This window comes from Branchiostoma belcheri, unplaced genomic scaffold (genome assembly GCF_001625305.1).
Source record: "Branchiostoma belcheri isolate BF01 breed outbred unplaced genomic scaffold, Haploidv18h27 scaffold4, whole genome shotgun sequence".
NCBI classification, from domain to species: domain Eukaryota; kingdom Metazoa; phylum Chordata; class Leptocardii; order Amphioxiformes; family Branchiostomatidae; genus Branchiostoma; species Branchiostoma belcheri.
The window spans coordinates 4,860,479-4,874,075 of NW_017804020.1; the positions used below are offsets into that span (position 1 = coordinate 4,860,479).

General features: G+C 41.7%; 1 protein-coding gene across 4 annotated transcripts; it reads left to right on the forward strand.

Moving 5' to 3' along the window:
- Positions 1–139: 139 nt before the first annotated feature.
- LOC109477418 (RNA exonuclease 4-like) lies at positions 140–12,729 on the forward strand. 4 transcript variants are annotated; one of them, XM_019778679.1, is made up of 9 exons: positions 140–243; positions 620–1,090; positions 2,391–2,536; positions 2,834–2,983; positions 3,185–3,378; positions 4,541–4,629; positions 5,010–5,084; positions 6,417–6,494; positions 12,356–12,729. In XM_019778679.1, the coding sequence occupies exons 2-9, from the start codon at positions 638–640 to the stop codon at positions 12,488–12,490; spliced, it is 1,320 nt and encodes a 439-aa protein (XP_019634238.1). In that variant the 5' UTR covers positions 140–243; positions 620–637; the 3' UTR covers positions 12,491–12,729. The 4 variants fall into 4 exon arrangements, with proteins under 4 accessions (XP_019634238.1, XP_019634239.1, XP_019634240.1 ...); XM_019778680.1 differs by having other exon boundaries at positions 163–243; positions 618–1,090; positions 2,409–2,536; XM_019778681.1 differs by lacking the exons at positions 140–243; positions 620–1,090 and adding an exon at positions 1,579–1,870.
- The last annotated feature ends 868 nt before the right edge of the window (positions 12,730–13,597 follow it).

The window sequence follows — 13,597 nt, forward strand, 5'->3', positions numbered from 1 at the left end:
TGGGGGCGTAAGGGACAGACAAATCTGAACCCAAAAAAAATTGAACCACTTCACCGCTGTTCTAACGGCCGTTCTATTTTGATAGAGAATATATTTGATTCATTTATTACTGATTATGTACGTAAATTCAGTCATATTTGCAATATTTTGCTGAAACCTCGATATAAAAGAAAGTGGTACGCCCTAAAATGCCCGGTGAAAGGTTATCCAAATCCTCCTTCTGGCACGTTTGCCAGTTGCATTGTAAGTACCATTTGTGAGTCAATGGGGATTACAATATCCCATGTTGTCATTTACTTCTCTTAAGTAGAATGTTAGAATTCCATGCATGGTACATTTACTAGAGTAATATTTGTAATTTGCTCCTTAGTATCCAAAAATAATGACGAATCTACGTGTGTGCCTCGCCCCCCTCCCACCCTATTTCTAACTGTTCATGTACTAGTATCTACACGTGGAGAAGTGTTGCCCTAGCCTGCCCTAGCATGATTTTATTTTTTTGATGGTACAAATGTACTTTTAGTCATGTTTAGTGACTTCATTTAATACACTATTATTGCACGTGAAATCCTACCGAATACGGTGGGTTAACATCTTGTGTTTTTCTTACGGGGTACAGACCAGCTGTAACACTGCCATGGAGAGGGTGGTCACCTATCTCATCGGGAGGAAAAAGAAGAAATCCAACAAAAATGATCAACCCAGTAACAGCATAATCAACGCAACAACACAGCAAAATGGCATCAAGAAGAGCAAAAATCGGCGAAGAATATGGAAGAAGAAGCACAAGAAACAGGAACAGAAAACTGTACAGTTAAGTTCAAATCAGAATGTAAAGGAACAAACGTCAAGTGAAACCAGAACAGTTTCTATTACCCCAAACAATGTGACTGTTTCCATTGGTCAAAATGTGTCGCAAAAGTCGCAAGGAAACAAGAAGGAACCAGGGAAAAAGAAAAACTGGAGAGTGGTGAAATGGGGAAGGAGACCAAAAAAGACGGTAGACTCCTCAACAGCCCAGACTGCTCCTCAGCCAATGGTTCCTAAGAAGGGGGAAGACTTTTCTTCTAACTGGAAGAAGCTGGCTGCTGTAAGTATGATAAGGGGTGTATCACTACCACTGTATCATGCTGGTTCACCCAGTACTGACATTTCCCCAAGGTTGATCCCTAATGTCGAAATACATGTAGTTTGGCCAAGGACGTTCAACACATTGGTTTGGCTAATTACTAGCGTGGAGAAGATTTCCAAGGGAGAAACATCTAGAAACCATTTTTTAAAGCCTCCTTACGTAGCTTGGTATGATCAAGGTATGAAGAAATCAACATCTAACTTCCAAGGATATGACCTGCAGGTATGGACCTGTGTGCAGGGATGTGTAAGTAGCATTATGAAAGGGCAGACAGTTTGTTTCAAAAGTCCTAGGTGTATTTCAGATGTTTTCATCTTCAAGTTCTACCTGAACTTGTAGGAGGGTTTGAATTTCCTTGTTTGCTTAGATACACATGTATGTTCTGATTATGTACTCCCTGATTAAGTATGCAAAGTCTGAAAATTTAGCTTGATTGGCTGCCCATTGTCTTATTGTCAAGGTGACAACTGTCTGGTAAACACCCCTCATTTGCATACGGAAAGACAATGTCAGTGAAAACACCTTTTCAGACAACAAGGGGAACAAAAGGTGGACCAATCAGTGGGAGTAAGACTGTTGACACCCTGTACTGAGGCTGTAGTGTGTTGTGAGGACAGGTCAGTTGGAAACATGGACTCAAACATGACACAGTCTCAAGTGTTGCCCAGAATGCAGCAGCAGGCTGGGGTGATTTTAGGTTCAAGTCAAACCTGGGCTAGTAGGCTGTTTAAAACACAGGTAAGGGGAAGTTTTCTGGGGCAAAAGGAAAGGCTTGAAAGCTCCAGAGCTAGATACTGCTCTGTTCTGTGGTGAACAATTGAATTATACAATGGCATAGGAGTTTTGTTACTGACATAGGTGACTTGAAGTGAATCATGGTCTTGAAGTACATGTACTAGTAAGTTGCTTAGATCAAAGATGTTAGAGATGTAGGTTGAAAGTAAGAAATAAGTTCAAGAGGAATTTTGTGTATTTGGTTGTCCAAATGCAGGTCAAGAGCAACAAGGGAGGGTGCTTTGTTGTTTTTGTATTTGAGGCAAGTGAAGTGGGAAGTCCTAGTACTCTGCTTGTGTTAGCTTCATTATTTCAAGCCAGAATTGTTTGATAAATGGTGAGCTGATAGGAAATTAAAATACGTAGTTGCAGACTTGTCTACTACATGTAGCAGGAGAAGTAAAAGTTAGTGGTTACTGGTAGAAGATCAAAGTTACTTCACATGGTGGTTATTAATGGCTGTTTGTTGTGTAATGACCAAAAGGCTCTTCAAACCCACAAGGAAACCCAAGTCAGCAGCAAGACGTCTCAACAGTCTGCCAAGAAGAGGAAGTCCAACCAGAAGGAGTCTCCAAGGAAGAGGACAAAACTTAGAGATGATAAAGGACAAGGGACTTCACAAGAACAAAGGTGAGTTTTGTCATTTTGTGCTTCATGTAAAGTTTTGATAGGAAGTCAGAAGGCTGGTACTCACAGCATTTTTAGACATTGGAGTCCTTTTCTTTTTGTGATTTATTTTGACACACATTATTATATCATTTTACTGAAGAAAATGTTCATAAAGGATTGTAAACTTAAATAAAATTTATGTAAACTTGAAATACAGAACAATTTTTTCTCTTGTATGAATACTATGATCGTTAACTGAAGGATACATGTACATGTTTTTAATCAGACAGTTCTCTTTGCCCCCCCTCCCTCTCCCAGCTCCCATCCTGACCTGTGGTTTGTGGATGACCTTGATGTTGAGGACATAGAGGTCACGCTAGGGTCAGATGTGGCGGCCGCAGCGCGGAAGGAGCGAGGCCTGGCAAACAGACCGGCCATGAGTCTGGTCAAACCGGACTCGTTTGATGGGTAAGTGGACAGGAAAGATATCTCAACTGCCATACTAGAGCTGTGTCAAGTTGTAGGTACAGGTACAGGCCCAGGCCTGAAAACTGAAGGTCGGGAGGAAAACTTGCTTCAGGCTACTTTGTATATTCACTCCCTTAATGGCAGTTACTAAAAGTGTCCCGTGTTTTTGTTTGTGTTTACCTGTTGTTGTTGCTCCTCTAGGTTGACGCGAGCTGTAGGCATGGACTGTGAAATGGTTGGTACAGGACACCGCGGCAGTAAGAGTGCGTTGGCGCGTGTCTCCATTGTTAACCAGTTCGGCAAGTGTGTCTACGACAAGTTCGTCAAACCCAAAGAGAAAGTGACAGACTACCGCACATTTGTCAGCGGAATCAGGCCACGGGACCTCAAGGACGGTAAATATTTCTTGTTTCCTCATTATACATGTAGTTCTTTTTACTTGACTTTACATGTGTGTATTTCTACATGCCTGTCTGTTGGTCTGTACAGCTGTGATTTTGTGATTCTCAATACTGTAAGTCTACAAATTTCCGCGGTATATTTAGATTCGCGGAATTCGCGGGGACCTCTGTACCGCGAATCTATTTCCCCGCGAATACGTTTTGCGTAAGTGCGCCCCCCTCCCCACATGCATTCACGACGGTATAAAGCGAAACACAAACACACGCAACAAACACAAATCACTGCAAATCAACTTTATTCTTAGCAAATGTACGAATGTTGAGTACCAATTTTTTTTAAGTTATACTGATGTCAAAAAATTATAATATTATGAGAGACCGAATCGCGATACTGCGGCACTGTCAAACGTGCACCGCCGGACAAAAATCTGTGTGCTGAGCGCCGACCATGCGTGTCCGGGCGCTTGAAAATTGTGGGCACATCGGGCATATCTACAAATATTATGATGAAAAATATAACTGCTGGTACCTGGGAAATGTTAGTTGGTTCTCTTTTGCGCCCTGCGACCGAAGGCGACCTTTGCATACTTCCGGGTTCAAAATCTCGCCGAAGACGGCATAAATATTCTTAGTAATATATATATTTTCCCGAAAGATTCTTTCGATTATGCATTTCTTCACTAGAGTATCGATGTGTAGTCGTGGAAAATAGCGTTTTAGCGCTTATTTCCGAACAAAGAAAATTGTTTACACGTGCGTCAGATCGATCTTCAGCCATACCGCCGGCAGTGTCGCGCGGTGCACGAAACAAATTTTTGCGCCGCGTTTTAGGATATAAATGCCGGAACACAAAATTTTATTACTTTAAATATACACCTTACAAATTTTTCTTCGAAAAATAGCCAAGGAGAAATCGCGAATCTAAAAATACCGCGGATTGTCAATTTTCCCGAAACCGCGAACTTTAGGCCCCGCGAATCTAAAGAGACTTACAGTACCAGTACATACAATGTTGTAAACAATATAATATACATCCTTACTTTAGTGTTACTATTTTTGTCTGTGAGACTGGAAGGGTCCATCCCTGATTACCTCATACCAGTAGAATTTCTACATTCCATCATGAAAAGCTTGACATGTGTCTTCTTGTTGTCAGGTGAGAGTTTCCAGTCTGTGCAGAAGGAGGTGGCAGACATCCTTAAAGGGCGGATCCTGGTGGGCCATGCCCTGCAGAACGACATGAAGGTAAGAAAGGCACTCCTGAGTCGATAGAGGAATGAGTGAAGAAATGACAGATGGATGAATTCTTACCCTTTCTGCCTTTGATTTTTCTTCTCACTTGCAACCTTCTCGAGGTTAATACACGGGAAAAGTTGCAATTTGCTCTCATTGTTCTTGTCAGCCTGCAGTTTGAAACCTAGTCAGTAGATGGCATCAGTGCACAGTCAGTTCACTGAGAGATGTATTTTACAGTAATATGCAGTGTAGCAACTACACATCTCTATTGGACCATTGTTTTTTAGTCATAAACATCTAGTGTCTGCTATAATAATAATTCTTTTCCTTGCTGCATATCCTGTACAAATTGGCTCCTAAAATGTACTTACATGTATTTCCCCCTGTAGGCCTTACAGATGACCCATCCCAAACAGATGATCAGGGACACATCCAACTTCCCTCCCTTCAAGAGTCTGGCAGGGGTAAGTCTCTATACTACTAGTAGTAGTCATTTCACATACATGCGCATCATATATGGTATGAAGTAATCAACAGATTAAAGTCTAAAAATCTACATGATCTACATGATGTAAGTCCCATCTGATTGTAACATTACAATCAATTCATCCCCTGGTTGCAAAGAGAGGTACTAGTACTATAGTAGGTCCATCCAACACAACTTTGACTTACGTTGTACATCCAAAAGCTTTTTCCAACACAAAACTTTCAAATCCACCTTTTTAAGATCTACCACATTTACTTTTATCTTAGCTCAGCTATATATCTTACTACTAAAATTGTTGTTGTTTAAACCTGTAGGTCTCATTACATTGTATAATCATTCCAGTATTTAATATTGTAGGTCAGACAGAATTAATTTCCTTGTGTATTTCCCTGGTGGTTTCCTGTTGTACAGCTAATTAACATGGAGTTGATTAAATCTGTGTGTGCTACATCTGATCAGGGGAGCTCATCTTACACTGACCCATGGGGGACATAACCAGCACACGATTGATTAGTTGTCAATAATCAATATCCGGAGAAGGCTGTTTCTATTCAGCTCTCACATTGATTGACTTCCACCGAAATAAGCCTCCATGTTTTTTATGGCAGTTGGGCACTGGCATCTCAGTCTGAGGTTGCCACAGGTCCTGACATTACAGCCTCTTGTGCAATTATTGAAAAATTGTCATGGAACTTGAAAAAAATGAGCGTATAAGGCAACAATGTATTTTGTTAGTTAGGTCATGGAGGTTCTATTACTCCCTTTGTTAGCTGAATCTGGTACAATCGTCATACCAATACTTTACCCCCCAAATTTGTAATCTCACATTGTTGTCTCTTCACACAAATTCAATAAAATCTAGATCAAATATTATTGATTAATTTTCACCAGTTTTAATCAACGTGCAGCAAATTTTACAAATTTTGGTTGTTGTAACCAAATAAAATCTTGAAAATGAAGATAATTGTCTAGACTCATGTCTTGATAATGATATAAACGATGCAATTATGGGAAAATAAAACATGAATTTGGTATGAACATTTAGCAAAGGAACAAGATTGGTAACCCTTGCCTTACTGTAAGCAGTACACATGTGGGTGAATAGATTGGTAAAAGTCTTCCTGCACTTGTAAAGATGTTATGGTTTATACAAGTTCAACAACAACACTCAAAACGTGTAATCTGTTTTCTATAGGTCCTAAATAAGTCTTTTGTATGTTGTCCTTGACTTCTCCCTGCTGACTAACCCCATAACCAATACAGAATTGTTTAAAAAAAAACTCTCAACAAACCCTGCTGTTCTGTCCAGGGTAACAACACGCCTTCATTAAAGAAGCTGGCTGCTGGGGTTCTCCATCTTCAGATCCAGAAGGGGGAGCATTGCTCGGTAAGTCTCTCCTGTTCTTAATGTTTATGTGTGTTTGTGTGTGTGTGTGTGTGTGTGTGCGTGCGTGGGTAGTGTTTGATAACTAAGAGGTCATAGATGTATATTTACAATATGTCATTTCGTCATCATCATCATCATCATGCCTCCGGATTTTAAGCTGGTGAGGTAATCAACCTACCATGGGTCACGCCAAGTATCAGGAAACTGATGAACAGACGAGATAGGAAATACCGCAAGTGGAAGAAAAACGGATCCAATAAGCTGAGGGAAGAGGTTAAGGCCCTGCGCCGTTCCATCCAACGACAGATCCGTCGGAGCTATTGGAGTCATCTAAACTCAGTCTTTACGGAAGAAACATCTGCCTACAAACCAGGGAATAAGAGGTTCTGGGCTTACGTTAAGAACCAGAGGTCAAGTAATGCCGGTGTTGCCCCTCTAAAGAAAGATGGCCGCCTCACGTCCAACCCACAAGAGCAAGCTGACATTTTGAATGAACACTTCCAATCAGTCTTCGGTGATGGACAGCAGTACTCAACCGCAGAGTTTGAAGAGAAGACAGGTATGCAAAACACAGACGTACCAGCGATGGATAACATCACTATCACCTGCGAGGGAGTGAGCAAGTTAATGGAGAAACTGAACCCACACAAGGCCGGAGGGCCAGACGGCATTAGCCCTAGAATACTACGAGAACTAGCAGAGCAACTGGCGCCGGCACTGACAACCATCTTTAAATCTTCATTAACAACAGGCAGTGTCCCAATTGACTGGAGGAGTGCATATGTCATGCCCATCTTTAAAAAAGGGGAACAATATGACCCAACTAATTACAGACCAATTTCCCTGACATGTATAGCGTGTAAACTGATGGAGCATATTGTGGTCAAACATGTCATGTACCACCTTGAGTCACACGCCATACTGAATGACGCACAGCATGGTTTTCGCAGAGGTCGATCCTGTGAGAGTCAGCTGCTAGAAATGGTAGAAGAGCTAACGACCAACGTGGAAAGTGGGAAACAGACAGATATCCTAATAATGGATTTCGCAAAAGCATTTGACCGGGTGAATCATAGCCTACTGATTCACAAACTACACCGCTTTGGAATCCAAGGATCGACTCTAGCTTGGATTGAGAGCTTTTTGAGAGACCGACGACAAGCAGTTATAGTCGACGGATACCAGTCCTCATATGCAAGCGTCAGATCAGGAGTCCCACAGGGTTCCGTCCTCCGTCCCTGTCTATTCCTTGCATATATAAACGACTTACCGGATAAACTAACAGCACTGGCTAGGTTGTTTGCCGATGATACTGCCATATATAACGTCATAACCAATAGGGAACAACAAGATCAGCTACAACGGGATCTAGTAAAGGCTGGCAGATTGGGAAAAATCCTGGGATATGATGTTTCACCCTGCTAAATGTGTAACCATGACAGTGACAAGGAGTAGAAAACCCTTGGAGACATCATATGTACTCCATGGCCATACGCTTGAGACAGTAAGAACAGCCAAGTACCTAGGTGTCTCACTGTGCAGGGACGCGAGCTGGAACGTACACTACAATAATGTAGCAAACAAGGCAAATGGAGTTTTGTGCTTTATTAAGAGAAACCTTAAAATCAGCTCTGTTTCCATCAAGGAAAAAGCATACAAAACCTTTGTGAGACCCTTGCTGGAGTATGCTGCATCCGTGTGGGATCCTTACAAGCAGAAGGACATTGACAAACTAGAAAGCATCCAAAGACGAGCGGCGAGATATGTTCTCAATCGCTACCACAACACGTCAAGCGTGACCAACATGTTAGCAGAACTCGGCTGGCAACCACTGGCAGAACGCAGAAGGTCAGCAAGACTAGGGATGCTGGCTAAGATCAACCAAGGAATTGTGCAATGCCCTATTATAAAAAGCAAGCTTGTTCCGCCACCATCAAGAAGAAGACGCACACACAACTATCAGCTTTCCCAGATTAAGACTAGAACACAGTACAGAGACTTTTCATTCCTGCCTAGAACCATCAAGGATTGGAATGCGGCAGAGGTAGACACAGTGAACAACCTGGTGTCCAGCCTCATGTAGTCTTCACTGCTGTAATAGTATGGACGGGACTATTCGGAACTGACCCGGCGAGGTTAAATGGACTGTGAATACTGGACAATTTTTAGTATAATGACCTCTGACCTGAAATGCCAGAATAATCGACGCCTCGATTGTGGGCATCAAGGGAAGAAGAAGAAGAAGGTACACTTGATAAAGTTACTCCAGTATGCCCCATCCCTCATAGCGGACACTAGAGACCCTGTGAGACCAGCGTCTCTCTCTAACATAGACAAGAGTGTAGTATAAGGCCGTCCCACTATACGTCTCCCAGTAGGAAGTCACTGTATTAGTCTACCAGCTGGTTCATTATTACAAACATGTCCTGCCAGGGTGAGTCTACGTCGTCTGACTACAGATGAAATAGGCGGGAGAGAGACATAGAGTTGTTTGTTAGATGTTGTCTCCATGAACCATTATACACTGTTCTACCCAGCCATGTCTGGCTCATACATCCACACAGAATCAGCCCCAGCCACAACCGGTTTGTTTTTCTAAACCAGCCCAGTGGCTAGTGTGGCACCAGGTAGATCCACCCCATTAAGTCTGGCTCACACTTCCATTCAGCAGACAGAAAGAGCCGTAGGAATAACTGGGTCAACGAGTGTTTAATGGCAGTAATGTGTCTGTAATGGAGGATAATGGCTGATTACCCCGCTCCATGCCAATGCCCTACTTTACTGATACAATTACGCTAATCTACAGGACCTTCTGGCATTTGGAAAGTTCATGCAATTTGACATCGTCAGCTTTAACCAAATTTGGCATTTTAAAAGTTCATGGAATTTTGCTTCCAAAGCTTGATGGATGTTGGCAGTCCGAGTTCCTGCTGGGAGAATGAGAGGTTTTCCTGTAAAGCTTTACCAAAATTGGCCTGCCAGTAAAGAGGTTTGAAAAGCTAGTAATAAAAATTGTAAGGCTGAATAGATGTTTGAAAATGCCATCCATAAAAACTATGATTGTTTGGCACTACAGGTGCAATTTGTACATTAGTGTTTGATAGATTTGTTCATTTGTCAGATCAAACTGGTAAGAGAGAAGAAGAGTCTCTGTTTATTTCAGGGTAAAATGAATGTGTGCATTGACAACATCCATAGAATAAAGTCTGTTTGGCCCAACTGTGTTGTACATTTTTACATTGCTTGACAAATTTGGTCAGATTGAACAAAGAGACAACAGGGGTTCCTTGTTTTCCCTGGACCCGTGGAATCAATGCTTTCACCAATGTCATCCATAATTCAAGTTCACATCCCCTCCAGGGATGGAAATACTGGGTGTAGAAGGAGTTATGCTCCTAGTTTTTGACCTGTGCACCTAGATATTTATGATACCTACGGTATATATAGATAGTATTGTACACTAGTATACAGCATTTTCTCTGACATCTATATCAGAAAAAAGATAAAACCTTTTTTCATAACATTCATTTGAAGTTAGCCATATATAAATTCAGGGTGTAACATTTGTAATTAGGTTTTGCTAATAGTAATATTCAATTTTATTGTATGTTGTGCACACATTTTTTTATGCCCCTAAATTTTGAGGTTAGGTACACAATTAAAACCATTCCCAACATGAATTTGGAGCCCTGCCTTCCTTCGGGAGCGCCCTGCTCATCATGTAGAGCCTCAGAAGAACATCGCACCTGACGGCTGAAGGTCAAACGTACAGGGTGTCCTTGGAGCGTCCTGGGAGGCATGATTGTGGCGGTGCGGCTCACTGGGTGGAAAATGGCTGCGGGCGCCTCCCGTGATCGGCAGTACACACACGGATTAACGATGAGTCGGCAATTATGGACAGACATGGGGCTGAATAGGAACAGTTCTGGGGAGGTGTGGGGAGGGTCAGTATGCTTACATTTCACGGTTTATCTGTTTCTGTGGGATAAAGCCTGAGAATGATAGGAGCAGGAGTTGAGTTCAGGCATTTAGAATGATGTTGGTGTGAAGAGATGTCAGCAAGTTAGAGAGATAAGTCTGGAATCATGAAGTGGAATGGGCCTGTGGTGGAGGAAGTCTGAAGTCTGATTTGTACACTTTTGCTCATAGTTATTTTGTGTAGGCCAAAGTTTTAGGAGATGGGCTATATTAGAGTGATCGTTTAGTTTTACGTTTGTTAAATCTTTGCTCCAGTTACAGCTAGTTAAATTTAAGCACAAATACAGAACAAATCTTTGTTTATATTCATACCTGGGAGCGAATCGAATGACGGCTCAGACTTTCATTGACTGGTTTCGTTACCATTATAGAAGCCTAATTGTTAAATACCATATCATATGGCTCAGTGTCAAATTTCTGCTGGCATCAGAGGAAAACACTCAGGAAAATTAGTCCCTTAATATTGATGCGCGGACAGCTCCATTCTGATGATGGATTCCCGGCATCTGGATCATCCCTAAATCATGATTCATCAGGCTGGCATTTAGGTCTGACACCCTCCAGTCAGTCATGTAGTGTCGCCGGGTGGATTAAACAATCCACGGCACGTCTCTCAACATTAGCACACCAGGCTGGCTTCAACAGCTTGATCAGTTGATGGATAATAAACCTTTTTGCAAACAACGATGGATATATTAATAAACCTTTTTGCAAACAATTGTTTTTAAGGAATTTGCCAATGGACCACTTCTGGGCACCAAACTAAGTTCAGGTTACTAGAACAGCATCACTTGTCTCTAGGTAAGAATGCTTGAGACAAGTTTGACTCAGTGAAAGTGCATACTAAGCTACCAAATAGGAGTGACAAATGCTCATGGGAATAATTCCTACCCCATTAAACTGGAATATGAAGATGAGGGGGAAAATCATTATCTTTGTACACTCAGTTTCAGGGTTGTAATTCCTTACCTTAGACCTTAGTTCCTCCTGAATGTGATACAGTCTCAGAAAAATGAAAGGTGATTTTTGCTGTCACTCAAAGACCGTGATGACCCCATTTCATCAGCTGTAGGTCAGGGGTCATAGGTGGATAAGCCTGATGATCTTTTGCCATTTGGGGGTCAACAGAAGCTGACATATCCAGCTTGATTTGTTGCTGTCCCTGTCACATGTTGATGTATTGTACCACTCTCACGCTAAGCTCCTGACATCCAAACCCTGTGTGTCATCAGTAGAATGTGACTTTAAGAGTGGCAAATGGAGTGATTCACAATTCAAGGAGTAAGAAATGAAGACAGACGTGACATCTCAAGAAAAGAGATTGTCTCAGGGATTAAAACATTCCCATTTATAAAAGAACAGTAAGCACAAGTGGGATAAACTGGGATGAGAAGTTGAAATCTTATTCAGACTTGATTGCCTTTCAGGGTAGCACACAATGTAGGTTCAAGCAGTGAATTTGAGCCAACACATGTTGGGGCATACATGAGACCAGTCAGATGTGTGTTGCTATGGTAACGGTTCTGGTCTGTGTTCTAAAGATCCAGAATGTCCAGGTTGCTATGAGACAGTGTTACCATAGAAATAGTTACCATGGTAACGGTTCTGGTCTGTGTTCTAAAGATCCAGAATGTCCAGGTTGCTATGAGACAGTGTTACCATAGAAATAGTTCTGTTTTGTGTTCTGCAGATCCAGGATGCTCAGGTTGGTATGAGATGGTATGTTACCATGGTGACAGTTCTGTTTTGTGTTGTACAGACCCAAGATGCCCAGGTTGCTATGAAACTGTGTTACCAATTAGAAACAGTTCTGGTCTGTGTTCTACAGATCCAAGATGCTCAGGTGTGTTACCATGGTGACAGTTCTGTTTTGTGTTCTACAGATCCAAGATGCCCAGGTTGCTATGAGACTGTACACTCTGCACAAGAAGGAGTGGGAAGCGTTCTGTCGGCCAGGTGCAAAGGGAAGGGAGGTGCAGCAACAGAGGAACAGCCAGCAGCACTCAGGGCTGATGTGACCAAAGTCTTTTTTAAAAAATTACTCTAGTACAATGTTGATTTAGGTGTGTTACTGTTCCAGTTCACATTCTAGTTACATCTTTTATTGAATCATAATATTGTGTTTATGGACTTCTCACCCACCTGACACGTTGAATATCTAAAATAGCTGCAGACTGTACTGTGTACTCTTTAGTACAACAGATGGTGACCAACATGGCTTGTAAGGAAAGTCTATGATACTAAAATCTAAATAAGATAACAAATGAAATATGTGACTTACAGGTAAATGTGAAAGAAATAGACCATGGAGAGCTGTATGAAATAGCCAATCATGAAATATATATAAACATGGATTTTAAATGAAATGAACCTGTTCTGTTCTAAAGTGTAACATTTTCTGCACCCTTGAAAGTGGTAATCAGTTAACCTTTAACACAAGTGATCAGCCTCCTGCTGGTAAGTAATCACAAGCCCTCCCCAAGTGTTTTACATGGCAACCAGTTCTCTACTACTGGAAATTATCAAATGTTTGTGGTAGTTTTATTTTCCTCTGCACTGTGAATTCATGGCAGCAATTCAATATATTTTCAATATTTTACTGCTGTACAAGTAAGTAAGAAGTAGTAGTACTACGGAACTACAGAATCGTTTTGACCGCAAACTTAACACAGGGAAAACCTCCTTTCCCATTCTACCACAGAATTAAGTCCCCGTGAAAGTAGAGAATTAACTGTCTAGGGTAATGTTGGCATGGATTGGTGTATTAAGTCTTATAGAGCCATAATTTAAATTGACACTATGATGATAGTGGGATCATTAATACAGCTATCGGTGAAGCACATCACTAAGCCATGACACACACGGATGCTTGTCAGTGTTAGAGCTGTCTGACGTGTGTTCAGGAACTCAGCTGTAAAACACGGTTTGTTTACGGTTCCCCACATCGCTACAAAACCTGTCCTGACGTCAGGCAGTGCCCATAACCCTGACCGGGTGTGCTGTTCTGTCTAGTTACATCTTTACTGTTTTACACAGATTAATTCTTGTCCAACTTGTGTCTGATTTCCCAATGCACCAGAGTCATGGAAGGCAATAAAACAATCCGGACTAGGCGGATATCAAAC

Coding starts and splice junctions, on each gene's coding strand:
- LOC109477418 (XM_019778679.1), top strand. CDS start 638: ATGGAGAGGGTGGTCACCTATCTCATCGGGAGGAAAAAGAAGAAATCC. Junction 1,091..2,390: donor ACTGGAAGAAGCTGGCTGCT/GTAAGTATGATA, acceptor AATGACCAAAAG/GCTCTTCAAACCCACAAGGA. Junction 3,379..4,540: donor GCCACGGGACCTCAAGGACG/GTAAATATTTCT, acceptor TCTTGTTGTCAG/GTGAGAGTTTCCAGTCTGTG.